The sequence below is a fragment of the Oryctolagus cuniculus genome, chromosome 7 (genome assembly GCF_051225735.1).
Source record: "Oryctolagus cuniculus isolate XC-2025 breed Fujian yellow rabbit chromosome 7, ASM5122573v1, whole genome shotgun sequence".
Classification (NCBI taxonomy): domain Eukaryota; kingdom Metazoa; phylum Chordata; class Mammalia; order Lagomorpha; family Leporidae; genus Oryctolagus; species Oryctolagus cuniculus.
In genome coordinates, this window is record NC_142873.1 from 87830538 (window position 1) to 87851385 (window position 20848).

The following is a 20848-nucleotide window of genomic DNA, read 5'->3' on the forward strand; positions in this document are numbered from 1 at the left end:
TTCAAGTAAATAAATAAATCTTTTTTTAAAAAAGTGGGATGTATTTTTTGTGTTGGTGACTGTGGGTAGAGTAAAAAGTAGGAAGCTGCGTAAGTAAAACAATATGGAATGATGAGTTTAAAACTTCATAGAGAATTGTAGTCTCACTTGTATATTGTGATTACTGACGCCATAAACAAGAGTGTCAATTGTTAAATCAACAACAGGAGTCACTGTGCACTTAGTCCCCATGTAGGATCTCTGTCCTTAATGTGTTGTACTATGTGAATTAACAGTATAACTAGTACTCAAACAGTACTTTACACTTTGTGTTTCTGTGTGGGTGCAAACTGTTAAATCTTTACTTAGTATATACTAAATTGATCTTCTGCATATAAAGATAATTGAAAATGAATCTTGATGTGAATGGGATGGGAGAGGGAGCAGGAGATGGGAGGGTTGCAGGTAGGAGGGAGGTTATGGGGTGGGGGGGAAGCCACTGTAATCCAAAAGCTGTACTTTGGAAATTTATATTTGTTAAATCAAAGTTTAAAAAAAAAAACTTTATGCTTCTGTGTATTAGCTGATATATTTTTTTTTGACAGGCAGTTAGAGAGAGAGAGAGAGAGACAGAGAATTATAGACAGTGAGAGAGAGACAAAGAGAAAGGTCTTCCTTCTGTTGATTCACTCCCTTAATGGCCGCCACGGCCAGTGCTGCACTGATCCGAAGCCTGGAGCTGGGTGCTTCCTACCAGTCTCCCATGCAGGTGCAGGGCCCAAACACTTGGACCATCCTCCACTGCCCTCCTGGGCCACAGCAGAGAGCTGGACTGGAAGAGTAGCAACCAGGACCAGTACCCTGCGCCCCAACCAGGACTAGAACCCAGGTTGCTGGCACCGCAGGCGGAGGATTAGCCAAGTGAGCCACAGCGCTGGCCAGCTGATATTTAATTAACTACACATCAACTTAGTTTGAAGAATAATTTTTATTTATTTATCTGTATTTATTTGAGAGACAGGCAGAACTCCCATCTACTGATTCACTCTGCAGTTGCTCACACCTCCAAGGGCAAGGCCTTATCAAAGCCAGGAACCAGTAACTTAATCTAGGTCTCTCATATGGGTGTTACAGATCCAACAACTCAAACCCAGGCTCTCTGATATGGAATGCAGGTATCCCAATCAGCTCCTTAGCCACTATGCTCACTGCCTGCTCCAAAGAATAATATTTTTAAAAACATAGGTATGCAAAGGAGGCTACTTCTTGGTTTTTGGTCTAGAATCAGGTACATAATGTTAAGTTATTATTTCATTAAGTTTTAAGCCACATCAATACAATTTCCTAGTTCATTATAGTACAGCAGGTACCCAAATTAATGTTATGTCCAGAATTTGTGGAGATGAGACTGGAATATCCCTAGTTTATTCAATATAGGTACCACATAATCAAAGTTAACCAACTCTCTCAATCATCTGTATGCTCAACTTTATTCTTCTGGGGTACTTTTAGAGATAAGCTCTAAATTCACCTACCTGTGAGAGATTAGTCCTAACCATAAACTTTTAATCAACTTGGTATTTTCAAATCAAACATTTTCCTATTGGCAATTTTTAGAATTCTAACTTTGCTTTTTCACAACATTAGCACTTATATTTTGCCTTTCAGTTAACGTTTATATTCGCATCTTCTCTCTCAGACTAGACAGTAAAACTTTTGAGTTTTCATTTTAACACTTGGCAAATGTATTAATTGATTATCTAGTGATACAGAATGGTGTCGGGCCATAAGATTTATCCCTTACTCTGATATTATTAATAGCAGGATCTCAACTCCTGCATTTTCAGAAGTCAGGTTGTTTGGCTTTGGAATGGAATGACTACATAAGCTAATTTCTAAGATCACTTACAATTCTAAAACTTTATGTGTCACCTGAAGTTTAAATAACTACATTCAAGTTTGGAAACATAAATGTTCAAGAATAGTTCTCTTAAAAAATATAGAGAACAGTTAGGCACATAATGCTAAGAGTTGTTCTTTCCTTAAGGTTTACAACATATCAATACAATTTCTTTTTTCACTACATTAGAATAGCAACATATACCTAATAACATTGTTCCAAATGAAACTGCAAACACTGATCAACTTGTGATTTTTCAAATAGTTTTCCCTATGAGTAGTATCTGTTCTTTTCTTTAGTCTCTGCACAACATTTTTTCAAACTATTATGATGACCTTCAGTTACCATAAATAAACAACATAAAAAGCTTAAGAACTAGGCTGTCATCAACACTTAAGATTTTAGACAAAAAGTTACTCATAGGAATCATTTAAATATGTTTAGATATGCATTTAAAGTTTCTATTCTGTTTTCTGCAGATATTCCAATTGTTTGTCACAGCTGTGAGTTTCAAATTAACACTATCTGGATAAGAACTGATTTGGTAACTTATTAACAGAAATATATAGATGACAGAAGAGTCTACTACCATCATTAGAAATATGAACACTGTACAAGATACCACTCACTAAAGAAAATCACTGATGTGATTCAATCTTCACACATGGTTTTGTAATTTAATTAGCACAGATTTTATCTTTCAGTCAGCAGAGCTTTAAATGAACAGGGAAAACATCAACCTGTCAGGTACAAATAATTCTTCATATTTTCTGAATTCGTTACATTTTTGTACAGCTGGTTACCAATTTTGTGCAATTTAAAAAAGATAACCCAAGGTCTACTTCCACGCTTACTTCAAAAAATCTCCAGATCACACTAACTAAAGTATGCTCATAAAGTTTGTATGAGAGTTCATCAAACTTTTCTGGAGCTCCTGAAAATTAACACCAAAACCTTATTGATGAGACACAAGCCATATAATCAGTTGATTTCATTCACATTAAACAAAATGAATGATTAAATCCTTCTCTATCAATTCTGCTTCAATACAGAAAAAAAAAAAAAAAAGCTATTCGCTTCACCTTAATTACAAAAGTAGCCTAACTCTTATGTTACAAACATAGAAACATTAAAAGATACTATGTACATGAACTTTAATAAATTACCAGGTTCAGTTCCAGAGCTGAGATGTCATTTACTCCTAATGATATAATAAATATCAAATGGTGTTATTTGGTCATTCCGAATTATAAAATCTAACATGAACCTTGCCTAGGCAAACCAATTTTCTTTCACAACAACAACAACAATGCAAACACACAGAAAACCACACAGCCACGGCCACAGCCACAGGGCAATTCAGTGGGTATGGATTTTTGCTGTTTGGTGTAAAGTGTTGAATGCCCGCACGCACTTTCAGCTCTCAGAAGAAATCACCAGTGTTCTAGAAGCACTTCAACTCCGCATGACCTTTAAGTTTTACAAGCAGTGCAGTAGATTCGGGGAGGGGGGTGTCTAGAGATAAAGCACACCTGCTTCGATTTTTCCTCTAACGGGTCAAATTGCCGTTTGGTCGTACTACGTTTTCCATTCCTAATCAGAAGAGATGAAGGATCGCTAAGACTCGGGATTAACTTCCTTGCGGAGAGCCAGCCTCGCAGCCCCTCACCTTGCGAGAGGCTGGGTTGGACCCAAGTGATGGAGTGGAGAGCGCGAAGTCTACCCACAGCACTACCTGTGGCGCCCAGCGAGGGGCTCGGGTGGGATGGCACACGGGACTTCTCCTGGACCACCTTTGGGGAAGTGTCCCAGGATGTGTGCGGTCCCGCTCGCTCTGAAGAGAAAGGGCATCGCGGGACCGCTTTCCCTTGGCTCGCCCCATCCGGCCCTTCACGCTCAGCGTTCACCCCGGAGCTGGCGGAGGGCGTGGGGGAGGCAGGCAGCTGGTCCCCGGGGCCCCAGGACTGGTTCCCAGCGGCCGCCGCTAGGCCTGGGCCATGCCCGCGGCCTCGGGGGCTGTGATGAGAGGGGCGCTCCGGGTCCCGCCCCGGCTCTCCCAGCGCGTCCCCAGACCCAGCCCTCGACTCACCGCTCTCCACCTCGCTGCCTTTCTTGGCGGTCGCCGCGTTCCCCATGACTGGGGCGATGGCAAGAAGGGGTCAGGGAGAGGAAGGGGGCTGGGGCCGACTCCGCCGTTCCACAGTCTAAGCCAACTCCCGCTTCTGCACCCGCCAGAGCAAGGGTTGCGCCCCGGTGCCCGCGATCCGGGCGGGAAGACCGGGCCGGGTCTGAGGAAAGGGATTCAGCCAACTCCACAGCGGCGGCGGCGGCGGCGGCGGCGGCGGCGGCGGCAGCGGTGGGGTAGCGGCGGCGGCGGCGGCAGCGGCGGCGGGCAGACACTCCCCCTTCCCCCAGCCCGCCCTCCCTGCGCGCCCCCGGACAGCCGCGCGCCCCGGGCTCGGCCCTAGCCCGGGTATATCTCCGCGGGCGGGCGCGCGCGCCGGAAGTGACGTGCGGGCCCGGGCCCGGGGGGCCCGCGGTGGGTCCCCGCTCTGCTTAGCTGGGGGGCCGTGGACTGAGATGGGGCGCAGAGGCGGCCGGGGGAGGTTCCTCGCTGCTGTGTCCCCCGTCTGGCACTCGGGCGCCCGTCCTCGAGGTAGCGGGAGGCGGCGTGAGAACCGTTAGTTGTGAAGAACGGAGAATCCTCTCCTGCCTAGCGCTCCCCGCCTGGGCCCCCGACGTCCTGAGATGGCCGGGGTTGCTTTCCTTGTGCAACGCGGCGGCTCCTAGCTCGAAGGCTGCCTTCTCCCCGCCCGGGCCGGAGAGGAACCGCACCGTCGGGCTGGAGACGGCACGCGAAGGGAAACCTCTGGGCCGCGGTATAAGCCCGGTCCCTGCTAGGGTCCTGGGTCAAGCCTGTGTTTCCCTGGCAGATGCAGGTACTCGCGGAGCCTACATTGTTGTCCTTCCGGTTCCTGGGCTCTGGTACCCTAGCCCTGGGATGTTTGCAGTGAGGTTGTTCACTCGCAGGTTTTGTCAGACGTCCCAGAGGAAGATGAAGAAAACGTTACTGTTTCTGCAGAATTTCGGTGGATGTGGAGCATTGTACTTAGCAACTTTGTAGATCTCAAAATAAAATACATTCGCCATTGTTAGTGCATTTGTTTTAATACAGAAATTAGGTTACTTGGGTTGCTATTAAGTTTACTTATCAGGTCGTTTTATGCGGCCATCTAGTATTTTCTTCTTGCATGTTCCTTTGGACTTTGTTTTGTGAACATTTATTCCGAATTTAAAGTAGAATGAGTCCTCTCGGAGGGGCAGATAATACATGAATGTATTTTGTGTCCACAGGCACTGCAGTTGTTTAATGAATACCTGTTGGCTTGAAAATAAGCTGAGGAAATTTCTCAGGATTAAAAAAAAAAAAAAGAAGAAGGAAAAAGCTTCAATACTCACAAAAAAACAGAATGGTAACTGTAGGAGTTTCTCAGTAAACTCTTCTTATTGTTAGTTTTGTAAAAATATCACATATTTACATCATGCATAATGTATTCCAAATACAAGCAGTAGCTCATTTGATCCTTAGAACGCAATGCCATACAGCCTGGTACTTATTAACAGACAACATGGAGAAGTTAACTAACGCACCCAGTGGTATCCAGCTGTTACCTGGCAGGAGCAAGGTTGGAGCCTAGGCATTTGGGTTCTAAAGTCTGAGAGTCTGTCCATCATGCTATCAGTCAAATGTGTATGCTGTAGTAAATTGCATTTCCAATATTTGAAGTCTATAGAGTTGAAAAGGTAGATGCACAATGAGTATTCTTCTTGATGGAAATTCATTATATTGTTTTCTGGGTTTCCAATAAATCCAAATAAAACAATATGGAACCAAAGATTTTGATTAGATGATGTGAGATTTTGTATCAGCAGGCAACAATACCACGTTTAGTTTTTTGGTTGTGACATTTTGGCCTGCATAAATTAAAAAGTCATTAGCATCGAACCATATATATAATAAAAATTTTATACTCTATTTTTGGAGCAAATCCTTTTAGACTCTTGGAATAATCATATTGCCTTCACTGGTTCAGTTTTTAAATGCATGCCTTTTTAAAGACCAACTAATAATAAAAGAGTAGTTAAATGCATAATATGTCACTTGCCATTACAAACACACAGAGAGAGAAAGAGAGAAGTACAGAGAGTCAAAGAAAGAGAGTTTCCACTCATTGGATCACTCCCCCAGACACCTGCAGTACCTCAAATTGGATCAGGTGGAAGCCAGTAACCAGAAACTCAGTCCAGTTCTCCCACATGGTTGGTGGCAGGAAACTAGAGTCAGGAGCCAGAGCCAGGTATTGAACTCAGGTACTCTAATATGGGATGTGGGCATCTTACCCACTTAGCTAAATGTCTATGCCATCATGTAGTTTTGAATTCTATGTTTCTAATGAGAGGGGAGCCATAAGTTTAATAATTCATTAATTTGAAAAGGAGAGAGCTCTTATAAAGTTAGATGTAATAATAGCCTGGAAAATTAACACATAAAAATAAAATTATTTTGTTTTCTCAATTTATCATTGCTTAAGGAAGTATATTATTTGCTAATGGAAAAAAATCTATTTAAAATTATTTTACCATTTTTATTTTTTCTTTATATGGTTACTTCAGTTTTATATTATCTTACACTGCTGCTCTGATTCAATGAAGCTTATACTTTAAAAGTACAGTTTGATTGGTTAACATTCATAATTATTATAACTACATACAAGTTGTTTTCTATATTAAAAATGATTTCCCTCTAGGGAGCCACTGTTTGGGTGATATCTAAAAGACTATTTCAAGAATTGTTTCTAAATTCTAGAAGAGGCAGAAGTTTTATTACTTTTCCAGTTATTCTTGAACGATTGGACTAGTGTGGGACAATTGCTACCTTGGGCCACAAATGTCTTTGCTTTGCACCAGATCTAGATCTTTTTCCAGGGAAGCAGACTTATTAAGAAGGGAGTCATGGCCGGCGCCGCGGCTCACTAGGCTAATCCTCCGCCTAGCGGCGCCGGCACACCGGGTTCTAGTCCCGGTCGGGGCGCCGGATTCTGTCCCGGTTGCCCCTCTTCCAGGCCAGCCCTCTGCTGTGGCCCGGGAGTGCAGTGGAGGATGGCCCAGGTGCTTGGGCCCTGCACCCCATGGGAGACCAGGAAAAGCACCTGGCTCCTGGCTCCTGCCATCGGATCAGTGCGGTGCGCCGGCCGCAGTGCGCTGGCCACGGCGGCCATTGGAGGATGAACCAACAGCAAAAGGAAGACCTCTCTCTCTGTCTCTCTCTCTCACTGTCCACTCTGCCTGTCAAAAAAAAAAAAAAAAAAAAAAAGGGAGTCATACAGAAAACAGACAGCCTCCCTTTCCATATAATATTTTGGCTAACCTCAGAACATGTAAGACTATGTAGCAGGGAAAATTCTATCAGTGGTAGCTTTAAGAAATAATTATCCTTTTTTCAATAATTTATTTTTAATTAATGAATGAATGAGTTAATTAAATGTATTCATTTGAAAAGCAGAGAGACAGCTCCCATTAGTTGGTTCAACTCCAAATGCCCACAACAGCTAGGGGTGGGCTTAGGTGAAGCCAAGAGCTAGGAACTCAGTTCTCACCTCACATTTCCGTGGCGGGGGCCCAAATATTCAAGCCATTAACTGCTGCCTCCCAGGGTGTGCATTAGCCAGAAGCTAGAACTAAAATCAGACCTGAGAATTGAACCCAGGCACTCTGATATGGGATGCAGTTGTTCCAAAGAGTGTTTTAGTTATTAAACCAAATGCTCACTTCATATTTTCTAGTACTTTATAAAAAATTTTTCATGTATCATTATCTTATCTGACCCTCACAACAAACATACATAAGAGAAATAGATATTAGCACCATTTTACAAATGTTTAAAATAAAATGCCAAAGAAATGCAGTCACTTGGTCAAGGTCACTCAAAGAGTAAAAGGCAAAGCATCAGATTACCTGCAATCACTGTGTGGCAGAAACAATCTTGATCCTCATTAAGATTAGGTTTTATTATTTCTAGTTTCCAGATGAGGAAATGAAGGCTTAGGAACAAGGAGCCTTGGCTCCCTTCTTCCTAGAATCATCTGTTCACTCAAGAATGAGAAAAGGGAAAGAATGAGAGAATGAGTAAATTTTTACTCATTTATTTTCTAGTTTTTACTTATATTGTCAACTTGATTTCTGAGTCCTTTCAAAGTAAAGCAGCATATAAACATAATGTATGTCAAAAATACTTGTTTTTCTTTTATGGTCAGTGGAACAGATAAACTTGAAACTGATAACTACTGAACAATAATGACTGAGTCATTTTGTTTTTATATTTTACTTTACATCAAATAAACGCAAGTGAAGACTAATTTAACCATCACAGGGTTGTGATTATTTTGACTAATAATCCATAATCTTTATAGTCTAATATTTTATTATTGGATAAGATTCCTAAACCAAATGCACCCCTATGAATATAAGGCAAAGTGCAAAATAATGCTTCCAAATGAGGAAGTAAATGTACAGCTAAAATGTTATAATTCTTCAAATCATGCTAGTACAGTACGAAGTTGTCTTGTTGGGAGTAATCCCAACTGCTTTATTCAATAATGAATTGAGTATCTGAAGTTTGTTATGCATTTTGTGGAATATTCTTTTTCAATAAGAAAACTAAAGTAGTTGACTTTGATTAAGTAACCTGGTAAAAAGTCAACAAAAATGAGCTAGCCCCAGAGTAGAATTATAGCTTACTTCTTTTGCAGAAGGACTAGAATACAAATGAGAAAACAAAGCAGGTTCAGAAGAGGAGAAAAATGATTTCCTTTCTTATATATAGGAACTCTCAAAGTTTACATTTTTTTCCACTGTTCTTGCTTTATTAGTGTGTTTTTATTGAAACTGTTGTTAAATGTGAATTTCAGTGGTGTGCTATACATTTTTTCACATATACATGCAGAACAAAGATTCAGATTTACAAAACACTTGCTGCTTTATGAGATTGCCAAAAATTGTGCAAATCTTTTAGGAAACCTCAGTTTGTAACTGGAGCCTATCTTGACCAAGGTGAAAAAAAGGAGAATCTGGCTAATGAGATTAACATGCTGATGTTATTGATATTGACAAACCAAAGTACGGTATAGTCAGGTAGAAAGGATTCAACATTTGCAGACAAAAATCTAAGCTCATATTGGGGTTTCACTACCATATGTGATCTCCACATAAATTACTTAATTTCCCTTGGTCTTAGTTTCCTGAGTGTAACAATACGTGGATTAAATTAAATAATCTATAAAATCACCCAGGATAACTTTGGTTATATAATAGAGATTCAGTAACTATAAATCTGCCTGCTACCTTTTAATAACATTGTGTTTTCTTTCACTTAGGTTTCAACAGTCATTCAATAGATTTGGTTATAGTGGATTTAATGAGTTCCTATGTGCAAAGCATTATGCACAGTCCAAATATGAACCCTCATGAAGTTTTTGTGCAAGGGAAGATGGATGTATAAGTAATTCTATAAAAATAAGACAAATTAAAATTTTTACTATAGTATAAATATAAGTGACTCATTAAAGAAATGAAAAGGAAAGTGCTGTTGAATCACAGACCATATAAGAATTCAGCTTTGGAATTTGATGTTAAATATGTGGGGAAGATTGTTGAGAACTAAAATCACACGAGCAGAGGCTTTCATGGAAATTATCCCTGTGTCATACTAGATCAGATTTTATGGAAGAATGCAGTAACATTTGCAACCTTCAAACCAAATTGTGATTATTCTGGGAAAACTTAAATTCCATTGAGATATGTGGACTTTGTTTATTATGTGATAGAGAACCACTTAAGTTATTTTAAAAGAGTGGTAACATAATCTTACATCTTATTAATAAGCTAACTTTGATAGCAATATGACGTATACACTGAAGAAGCAATATAATGGCAGCAAGTAGACCTGTAAAGTGATTGTTGTAATAGAAGAATGACATGAAGGTATTAAATATTGTGGTAGTGGTGGAAGAGAAAAAGGGTGCCTGTGAGACATTTCAATGTTAAGATCAGTAGAGTTTGTTGTCTGTCAGGACTCTAAAGTATAATATAAGTGATAGATATCAAATTCAAATTAGCTTGAGAAAAGTGAATTTTTTGAGTCATAGAACTGGAAAGTCTAGGTTGGACATGGTTTTAGGTTTAAGTAGATCCAGTAATTTAAGGCTATGTATCTCCACTTATTGGCCCTTATTCTTTTTATACATTTGACTGTGTTCTACTAAATAGTTTCTGCCCACATGACAGATTTACATCCTTCCAGTTTAGCTACTCACTGTACTGAAGAGTTTCATGTTTTCTCTTCCTTTTATTGGTTTCACATGGATCACATGATTATTCTTGTGCAAGGGACTTTGACATGGAATAAGAGAATTTCAGTTTTCTAGAAGTCTTTGAATAAGGTAGACAAAAACAACGGCCACCCAATATAGTGGAAATGAAAGACTAAAACTTCAGTTTCCTATCTTAGGTGACTGGATAAGAGAGATCCAGAATAAAGGAGAAAAATTTTATTTTTATATTAATGAGAGATCTGTGACTTGGTTCATATTGAATTTGAGTTGACAGTGGGACATCTATATGGGGATGATGAACAGCAAAGCAAATATAAAGTCAGATCAGTAGAAATATTGTTGAGTTCACTACGAAGACTAGAGTCAAAGCCACAGCTCTGAAAGAAATGGAGATAACATGTAAACAGAAGAAGGCTGCTAAGGATGGACGAAGAAGAAAGAGGTCAGAAAAGAAGCCTGGTATAGCAGGAGCCTGTCATGGTCAGACAAAATCAAAGAGAACCAGGAAATATGGTCATAGAGGTCAATAAGGAGATAAGAGCAGCAGTTTGAAATTGATGCTAGAAATTTATCCTAATGAATATGTATAAGCAAAACAGAAATGTATTGGAAGGATATACAGATGCTTGTAGAAATGAAAGGAAAGGTAGAGAAGCAGTTGGGGACATTCAGAAACCAGGCAGTGCCAGTGTTGAAATCACAGTGGCTGCTTGGCATCTATCCTTGATACAACCACCAAGGAGTGGGAGTGGGAAACTCCTTTCAGTCTTGTTCCTTTTCCCACAGTTCCATTTCTGAGGGGAGAAGTCCAATGGCCGACCTTAGGAAGTCTCTGCTTCTTACCTAGGATGAGGCAAATGATTAGTGGTCTCATAAGACTCTTCAGTGAAAGCAGAAATTTCCCCTTATCAAAAGAAGATGGAATGGAAGTTCAACACTCAATTAAAAAAAAAGGCACAACAATGTGTGCTACAGAGGACTTATTTGATGGTATTGGTAAAGACAAGCAGTTCTCCCCAGTGGAGCTGCCTTGGAGGTAGTACCTTATGTACTTTATCATAAAGTCATAGATCTTTTTGGTTTGAGATACAACAAATATTCTGTTACCTGATATTGTGGGCAGAAGAATGCTCTTTCTAAAAATATCCATGTCTTAATTCCTAGAATCTGTGAATATATTACCTTACCTACATGACAAAGGGAAATTGAGATTTCTGATTAGCTGACTTTAAAATGGGGTAATCATTCTAGACTATCTTGGTGGGCCCCATGTAATCACAATGGCCTTTAAAAGTGTAAGAGGGAGACAGGAGATGAGGTCAGAGAAATGTGATATGAAAAAGACTCAACACCATTGCTTGCTTTGACAATGGAGAAAGGGGGCCAAAAGTCACGGAATAGGTGTGCAGCCTCTTGAGTGCAAAAAGCGTGGAAAACCAGTTCTTCTCTATAGTCTCCCAAAAGGAACATGCTCTGCCCAATGAGACCCATATGACTTCTGACCTATTGAACTCTAAGATCATTTTGTTTTAAGCCACTAAATATGATAATTTGTTATGTCAGCTAAACTAAAACACACCACCACATTCAAACAGAGACAAATAAAGAGTTAAGTGATTTGCTAAATTGTCCTAAGCTTTAGATTCCAAAGTTAGTATTCATTATATATAAGTCACGTGTGCTAGATATCCTTGCCAATAAAACTAGTGATTGTTTGGAAACAGGATAAAAATGAAAAGTAAGTTTGATTTTCCTCTTAATTATTCTGTTAAATAATTTTAGGGTTCAACTAAGGAAAACGAAGTTAAGTATAATTTCATAGTTTTTTTTTACCTATTGAAAGGGTTATTTAAATAATATCTGTGGAGTATAGCAGAACCATTTTATAATGTTAAGGTGAGTTTTATTTCTTTTTACTTTAAACCTGACAACTACCTTCCTCTCAGTATCATGTCCAAATGCTTTAGTTTTTAGTATGAATTACTTATAACCATAATTATTCTCTCAGAAAAGATGAACCTTACTAAATATTTTTTTAAATCAGTGACTATGCAAGTTTAGGAATGGGTAAAGAGAGAGAAATGTTTCTTCTTAGAGGAGATTTCAAAATGTCATGGTAATTTAGGAGAGTGGAAATGTGGAAGGAAGATATAAATGGAATAATTAGCAAGATATCAGGAGATTGGGAATATTATATAGGGTGGTGCAGCCAATGCAGATAACAGATCTGACATGTGATTACAAGTTATGTTTTACATAGCACATAAAGTAGTGCCCAAATCGTCTTCGATTAAAAGTTCTGCTTCATGGCCGGCACCATGGCTCACTAGGCTAATCCTCCGCCTTGCGGCGCCGGCACACCGGGTTCTAGTCCCGGTTGGGGCGCCGGATTCTGTCCTGGTTGCCCCTCTTCCAGGCCAGCTCTCTGCTGTGGCCCGGGAAGGCAGTGGAGGATGGCCCAAGTCCTTGGGCCCTGCACCCCATGGGAGACCAGGATAAGTACCTGGCTCCTGCCATCGGATCAGCGCGGTGCGCCAGCAGCAATGCACCAGCCGCGGCAGCCATTGGAGGGTGAACCAACGGCAAAGGAAGACCTTTCTCTCTGTCTCTCTCTCTCACTGTCCACTCTGCCTGTAAAAAAAAAAAAAAAAAAAAAAAAAAAATTCTGCTTCATGCAACAGCAACAGTAACAGCCTTGTCAGTCTTCCTTCCTTCCTTCCTTCCTCCCTTCCTTCCTTCCTTCCTTCCTTCCTTCCTTCCTTCCTTTTATGTGAGAGAGCAAAATAGAGAGAGAGATGGGGAGACATGTAGACAGATATCTTCCATCCACTGGTTCATTCCCACAATAACCAGGGCTGGACCAGGATGGAGCCAGGAGCCTAAAACTCATTCTGGATCTCCCCTATGGTGGAAAGGATCCAAGTAATTCAGCCATCATCTGCTGCCACCCAGAGTGTGCATTACTGTCTCTACGGGTTCACATTAGCAGGAAGGTGGATTGGAAGCAGAACAACCAGAATTTAAAGCAAGTACTTCAATATGGGATGCAGGCATCCCAAGTGGTGACTTAACACTGTATCCAACACCCACCCCAACGGCCTTGTCTTTGTGGTTGCCTGAGGGGAAATGATAAAGTATAAAGGACCATTTTTGCCTTTGGCTTTAAAATTATGGCTGAGAGCACTCTGGCCTCAGAATCGGCCCTTAAAGCATTCGGATCTGGCTGAAAAGCCCATGAGAGTATTCAGGCATGGAAAGCCAAGACACTCTGGGAAAAAAAAAAAAAAAAAAAAAAAACACCTAAATGAAAGATCTCCACGAGTGAGATCCCAGTGGAAAGAACAGGTCATCAAAGAAGGAGGTACCTTTCTCTGAAGGGACGAGAGAACTACCACTCTGACTACAACCTTTTCTAAATATGATCAGAGTCGGTGAACTCAAAAGGCTTCCATAGCCTTGGCGACTCATGACAAGAGCCTAGGGTGATTACTGATGCCATAAACAAGAGTGTCAATTCGTTAAGTCAACAACAGGAGTCACTGTGCACTTACTCCTCATGTAGGATCTCTGTCAATGTGCTGTACATTGTGATTTAATGCTATAACTAGTACTCAAACAGTATTTTTCACTTTGTGTTTCTTTGTGGGTGCAAAACTGTTGAAATCTTTACTTAATATATGCTAAACTGATCTTCTGTATATAAAGAGAATTGAAAATGAATCGTGATGTGAATGGAAGGGGAGAGGGAGCAGAAAAGGGGAGGGTTGCAGGTGGGAGGGAAGTTATGGGGGGGGAAGCCATTGTAATCCATAAGCTGTACTTTGGAAATTTATATTTATTAAATAAAAGTTAAAAAAATCATGGCTGAGAAATAAACAGTCTTAAGTTAAAATGGAACAAAGAATAAAAATTCCCAAGAGGCAAGAAATCAGAGTGCAAGGGGTCCGTGAAAGTAAGCCCAGCAAAGCTGTATATAAAATCCTAAGGAGTGTTTTGGATACTAACACTCATATAATCAGGATTTGAATCAACTGTCTGTAGAAGCTGAGTAGCTGGTTGATCCCAACTGAACTCAAGGCTACAAAATCACAACCATCAATACTACCACTATCATGAATCCTAAAACTTACAGAAGGTTCTTCATGTACCAAGCTGTGCACTAAAACCTTGTAAATATACTACCTCATATAACTCACGTAATAATCCTATAAGCTATTATATTCCCATTTCACAAAATGAAAATATATAGGGAAAATGAAAAACAAAACAATACAAAAATTTCCTTAACGTTTTTATACCTAGGAAATGAAGAACTATATGAATTTCAGTTGAACCCAGATTTATCTTATTCCAGAACCATACCTAGTAAAACAGTGAATCCAAATATCTTATCTGAACCATGCACATTAAAATGATGGGTGAGTGCTTGTTTTAAAAATACAAATTCCTAGATGCTATACAAGTCAAAATCTTTTTTTTTTCTTAAGAATTATTTTATTTACTTGAAAGACAGAGTTACAGAGTGAGGTAGAGTCAGAGAGAGAGAGGTTTTCCGTTCCACTGGTTCACTCCCCAGCTGACCACAACTGCCAGAGCTGAGCTGATCTGAAGCCAGGAGCCAGGAGCCTCCTCCAGGTCTCCCACGTGGGTGCAGGGGCCCAAGGACTTGGACTTGAGCCATCTTCCACTGCTTTCCCAGGCCATAGCAGAGAGCTGAATCAGAAGAGAAGCAGCCGGGACTCAAACCAGCACCCAAATGGGATGCTGGCACTGCAGGTCAGGGCTTTAAGCCACTGCACCACAGCGCCGGCCCCACAAGTCAAAATCTTTTGTGTGAACTCAAAATAATCTAACTTTTAGCAAAATGTGGTCTGTGTATATGGCTTTAATCCTTATGTGCTTAAGTGTGACCCATAAACCCACTTAAGTTTAAGAATCACTACACTCTTCTGTTGTATACAAATCCTACTTCCCTAGATCAATAGTTCTAACACAGGGTTGGTCAGGCAACCCTTGATTGTATTTAGGATAGTACCTAACTTTTGGAATTGGTAAAGATAATTTATATAGCATATTTTTACTATCTGTTTATGTAAGAGTACTTCAAAAATCTCATGGAAATGTGCATTATTTTATAATTCCATTTTTCTATGAACTTTGAGGCCCCCTTGTACACATATATTGCATAGTATGGTATGGGGAAATCAATGAGAAAATGGTTGATAGAGGAAACTGAAGAATTATTGAGTCTTACTTGGAGCTATGGGCTGTGCTAGACATTTATATTAACCCTAATGTCAATCCTAAGTAATTATCCAAACTGTCTCCTCTCCCACATCTCGATAACAGAGCCCCAGATCTTCAGATTTCTTTTGTGTAATTGCATTAGTTCTGTAATTAGTCTCTCTATCCCCTATGTTCCTCCTATCCCTGGTATTAAATACTCTCAGATTGTAGAGTATACTTTTAAAAGGCTGCATAAATACAAATGTGCAAATTCTATATAATAACCATAACCCAAAATTCCTATACCCACATTCAGGCCAGAAACAGAGTATTATCATTCCTCAGATGCCTCTTACATGAGCCTGCCTGCCTCATTGCCCCCATCCAAAGATATATCCTTAATTAATTCTCTTTTCTCCTGTGTAGTTTCTGTGGGATTATTTTAGGGGTTTGTTCTTTTTTTTTGCTACCTAATAATATAGCTCTAAAAAATACTCTTCAGTTTCACCTGTTTTTGAAATTCAGAAGAATTTGTAAGAATTCTGTAACTTGCTGCTTTCATTCAACATTGTTTTTGAGGTCTAGTCATGTTGATGTATGTTCTGTAGTTCATTTTATATCTATAATATTTTATGAATATACCATAAATTATTTCTACATCAAACAAATGGATGTTTTAGAATTTTTTATTTGAACAATGTTTCCATGAGCACTCTTGCTTATAAGCATACGCATTCAATAGTTTATTTAGGTATATAACTAATAGTGGAATTGAGGTTATGTAGAGTTTGAGCATGTTCAGTTTTCCTGGGTAATAGAAAACTGCTTTCAAAAGTGATTTATCAATTTATATAAATGGCAGTAACAGCTAACAATAAATTCCTACTCTTGTACATCTTCGTATAATTATGTGGTCTAACATTTCCATTCTGACCAATCTGGAAAGTGATTTAACTTACATAGTGGAGAAATTGAGTATAATTTCTTATGTTTGAAAACTATTTATATATCTTTTAATGTAAAATTTCTATTCATTAGTGTTACCCACTATTCCATTGAGTTATTATCCTTTTTCTTATTGGTTCTTAGATGCCATTGGTATTTACTAAATTCTAATCCTTACAACTACAGTAACTATCTGGTTTCTATTTGTGGTTTGACTTTTTATCTTTATTATGATATTTTGATGCATTTAATATTTTATAAGTTTTATTGAAGATCATTGACATAGTTAAATGGACAATAAGGTTGTCTTTAATTTTTGTTTATATCAAAAAAATTTCATTTATTTCATATATACAGCTTTAAGAACATAATGATACTTCCCCCTTGATCCTCCCTCCATCCTCCCCACTCTCCTCTTTTCTTATTTTTCTTTTAATTTTTGTAATGACATACTTTAAATTTTACTTTATAATCACATAATTAATACATATTGTCTCATGTATCAATGATTCACTCTTTTTATTGCTGAGTAGAATATCATTGAATGACTTTTTTTTTTTAATTTATTTGACAGGTAGAGTTACAGACAGTGAGACAGAGAGACAGAGAGAAAAGTCTTCCTTCTATTGGTTCACCCCCCAAATGGCTGCTGCGGCCGGCACGCTGTGCCGATCCGAAGCCAGGAGCCAGGTGCTTCTTCCTGGTCTCCCATGTGGGTGCAGGGGCCCAAGCACTTGGGCCATCCTCCACTGCCTTCCCGGGCCACCGCAGAGAGCTGGACTGGAAGAGGAGCAACCGGGACAGAACCGGAGCCCATATGGGATGCTGTTGCTGCAAGCAGAGGGTTAAACAAGTTAACCCTCATGGTGCCAGCCCTGAATGACTATATTTTTTAAAGATTTATTTATTTATTTGAAAGTCACAGTTACAGAAGGAGGGAGAGACAGAGAGATCTTCCATGCACTGGTTAACTCTCCAGATAGCCATATCAGTCAGGGTTGGGCCAGGCTGAAGCCAGGAGCCAGGAGCTTCTTCTGAGACTCCCACATGTGTGTAGGGACCCAAGGACATGGGCCATCTTCTGCTGCTCTTCCAGGTACATTATCAGGGAGCTAGGTCACAAGTGGAGCAGCCAGGACTTGAATCTGCGCCCATATGGGTTGCCAGCACTGCAGGCGGCAGCTTAACCTTCTAAGCCACAGCACTGGCCCCCCAAATGACTCTATTTATATGGTTATTAATTGACCAGCATTCCCATTAGTTCCATTTTTTTTTTTTTGGTCTGTTTCAGCAAAGCTACTGTGACTATTCCTGCTCAAGTCTATCATTTTACATTTCCAACAGCATGAAAGTTCCAATCACTTCACCTCCTCACAGCAATTTGTATATTTTTTTTTGCTTTTCAGTGCTAGACACTCTTTTTTAAATTTTATTTAAGCTACACAAATTTCATGTATTTCATATATACAAATTTAGGAACATAGTGACACTTCCCCTCTTACCCTCCCTCCTGCTCATGCTCCATTCCATCTTCCTCCTCCCTCTCACATTCCCACTCTTAATTTTTACAAAGTCTATTTTCAGTTTACTTAATATAGTATAATTAACCCTACACTTAGTAAGAGTTCAATAATAGTATAAAGAAAACAAACAAACAAAAACCCTTTGTTCCTTAATGGAAGAGACAAGGGCTGTAACTTAATCATCAAATCTAAAAATGTCAATTTCACTCCAATACATCAAATTTTAGGTACTCTATTAGCTACCACAGATTAGGGAAAACATGATCTCTGTCTTTCTGGGACTGGCTTATTTCACTAAGTATAATGGTTTTCATTCACATTCATCGTTTCAAAGGACAGGATTTTATTTTTTTTATAATTGAGTAGTATTCCATGGTGTATATATCCCATAATTTCTTTATCCGGTCAACAGTTGATGAATATCAGAGTTGATTTCATATCTTAGCTATTATGAGTTGTACTGCAATTAGGATGGCAACACCTGCCTTTTTTTTTTTTTTTTTTTGCTTTCTGTTGGCATGGAATATTTTTTCTATCCTTTCACTTTCGATCTACATGTATATTTGTTGGTGAGATGTGTTTCTTGTAAGCAACAAATACATGGGTCTTGTTTTTTAATCCATTCAGCCAGTCTGTATTTTTTAACTGGAGAGTTGAGGCCATTTACATTCAAGGTGACTATTGGTAAGTAACAACTTGGTTCTGCCTAGCATATTATGTCATTCACTAACCCACCATCTTGGAATCTCCAATGTTAGACATTCTAACAAATATGTCATGGTAGCCTATTGAGGCAATAATTTACATTTATTACTAGGATTGTCTTTTTGTGTGCTTACTTGCCATTCAAATATTTTCTTGGTAAATATCTGTTAAGACATTTTCCCATTTGTAATTGTGTTTTTATTATTGAATTTTGAAAGTTTATTATATATTCTGAATACAGGTATTTTGTCAGATATATATATATTTTTTTTCATTCCATTAACAGTGTCTGTCAAAGAACAGAAGTTCCTAATTTGGATGGTGTTCAATTTTTTAATAATTTTCTGTTTTGGATCTTGTTTTATTGCATATCCAACAATTTTTAACTTAGGCACAAATTTCAATCACAGATGGCTTCACTGGTGAATCTTACCAAAGATTTAAGAAAGAAATAGCACCAATTCTATACAGTCTTTCAGAAAATTGAAGAAAGAAGTATACATCTCAACTTACTCTATTGAGCTACCATAATTCTGTTACCCAAACTAGAAAAAGACATTACAAAGAAAAAAATCATGAACGCACATACAAAAATTCTAAATGAAATTCTAATACACTGAATCTAACAATATGTAAAAGGGATAATACATCATTGCTAACTGAGGCTTATCCCAGAAATGCAAGGTTATTTTAACATAGAAAAACCTATCACTGTGTTAGCAACGTAGAACAGAAAAACCAAAATTATCTAAATAAATGAATAAAGCATTTGACAAAATACAACTTCCAATGAACTAAGAAAAAAAGAAAACTACTTCAGCCTTTAAATGACATCCGCAAAAACCCTGCAGCAAGTATTCTTAGTGGTGAAAGAACAAATGCTTCCTCTCCGAGTGAAGTAAATGTGATGGAACAGTTGGTAAAGCTGCTCCTTGGGATGCTTGCATCCCTTTTTGGAGTGCCTGGGATCCAGTTTTCTGCTAATGTACATCTTGTGATGATGGCTCAAGTACTTGTGTCTCTTCTACTCAATGGGAAATCTGGATGGATTTCCTGGCTCTTGGCTTTGGCCCTACTCTTGCAGGCATTTTGGTAGTGAGCCAGTAGATGGAAGATTTCTACCTATCTGTAGCTCTGTCTTTCAAATCAATAAATAAACTTAAAAATGTGTATACACTGAGAATTTAGGAGTAAATCTTACAAAAGAGGTTCCAGACTTGACAACTTACAAATACAAAGCTTTGCTGTGAGAAGATTACAAAGAACTAAATAAATAGAGTGGCAATACCATGTTCATAGACCAGAACATTTGGTTTTGCTTTGATAACGATTCTCAAAATTCTCCTGTACACTCAATGCATTCCCAAGACAGATTACAACAGGACAGTGTTGTTTTGTTGTTTTTAATTGACAAGTTGATTTTAAAGTTCATATAAGAATGAAAAAGGTTTAGTATAGTAAACATAACTTTGAGAAAGAAGAAGCAGGTTGGAAGAATTGCACTACCTAACTGAAACACTTGTAATAAAACTACAGTAATGAAAAGAGGGTGCTATTGGTAGTAAGACAGACAAGAAAATCAATAGAACAGAATAGAATGTCCAGAAATGGACCCATACATATCTTTTCTTTTCTTTTCTTTTCTTTCTTTCTTTTTCTTTCTTTTTTTTTTTGACAGGCAGAGTTAGACAGTGAGAGAGAGAGACAGAGAGAAAGGTCTTCCTTTTTCCGTTGGTTCACCCCCCAAGTGGCCGCTATGGCCCACGTGTTGCGGCTGGCACACTGCACTGATCCGAAGCCAGGAGCCAGGTGCTTCCTCCTGGTCTCTCATGCGTGTGCAGGGCCCAAGGACCTGGGCCATCCTCTACTGCCCTCCCGGGCCACAGCAGAGAGCTGGATGGGAAGAGGAGCAACCGGGACTAGAACCTGGGGTGCCAGCGCCACAGGCAGAGAATTAGCCTAGTGAGCTGCGGCGCCGGCTAATACATATATTTTCAACTGATTGTTGATAAAGGAACAAAAGATCCAAAGGTGTAAATTCAGCGAAAGATGGATAATCCTTTATCAATATTTTTTAACAAGAACTTTGATCTATCCCTTCCACTATATACAAAAGGTAATAATTTATGAAAAAGTTTTCAATTTTCTTATATAAGCGCTTGTCCATTTTACTTATCCTT

General features: G+C 39.1%; 1 protein-coding gene across 2 annotated transcripts in view; it reads right to left on the reverse strand.

Annotated features, from left to right (window-relative positions):
* Positions 1-20848, reverse strand: part of PRKACB (protein kinase cAMP-activated catalytic subunit beta) — a 226672-nt gene that overhangs the window by 159562 nt on the left and 46262 nt on the right. The window contains exon 1 of one of the 2 annotated variants that reach the window (XM_070076962.2): positions 3969-4295. The exons of the other annotated variant lie outside the window; for it this stretch is intronic. Within the exon in view, the coding sequence (XP_069933063.1) occupies positions 3969-4014 (46 nt within the window). The 5' untranslated portion in view covers positions 4015-4295. Of the gene's footprint in view, positions 1-3968; positions 4296-20848 lie in introns of those variants that run through there. 2 annotated transcript variants of the gene reach the window in all.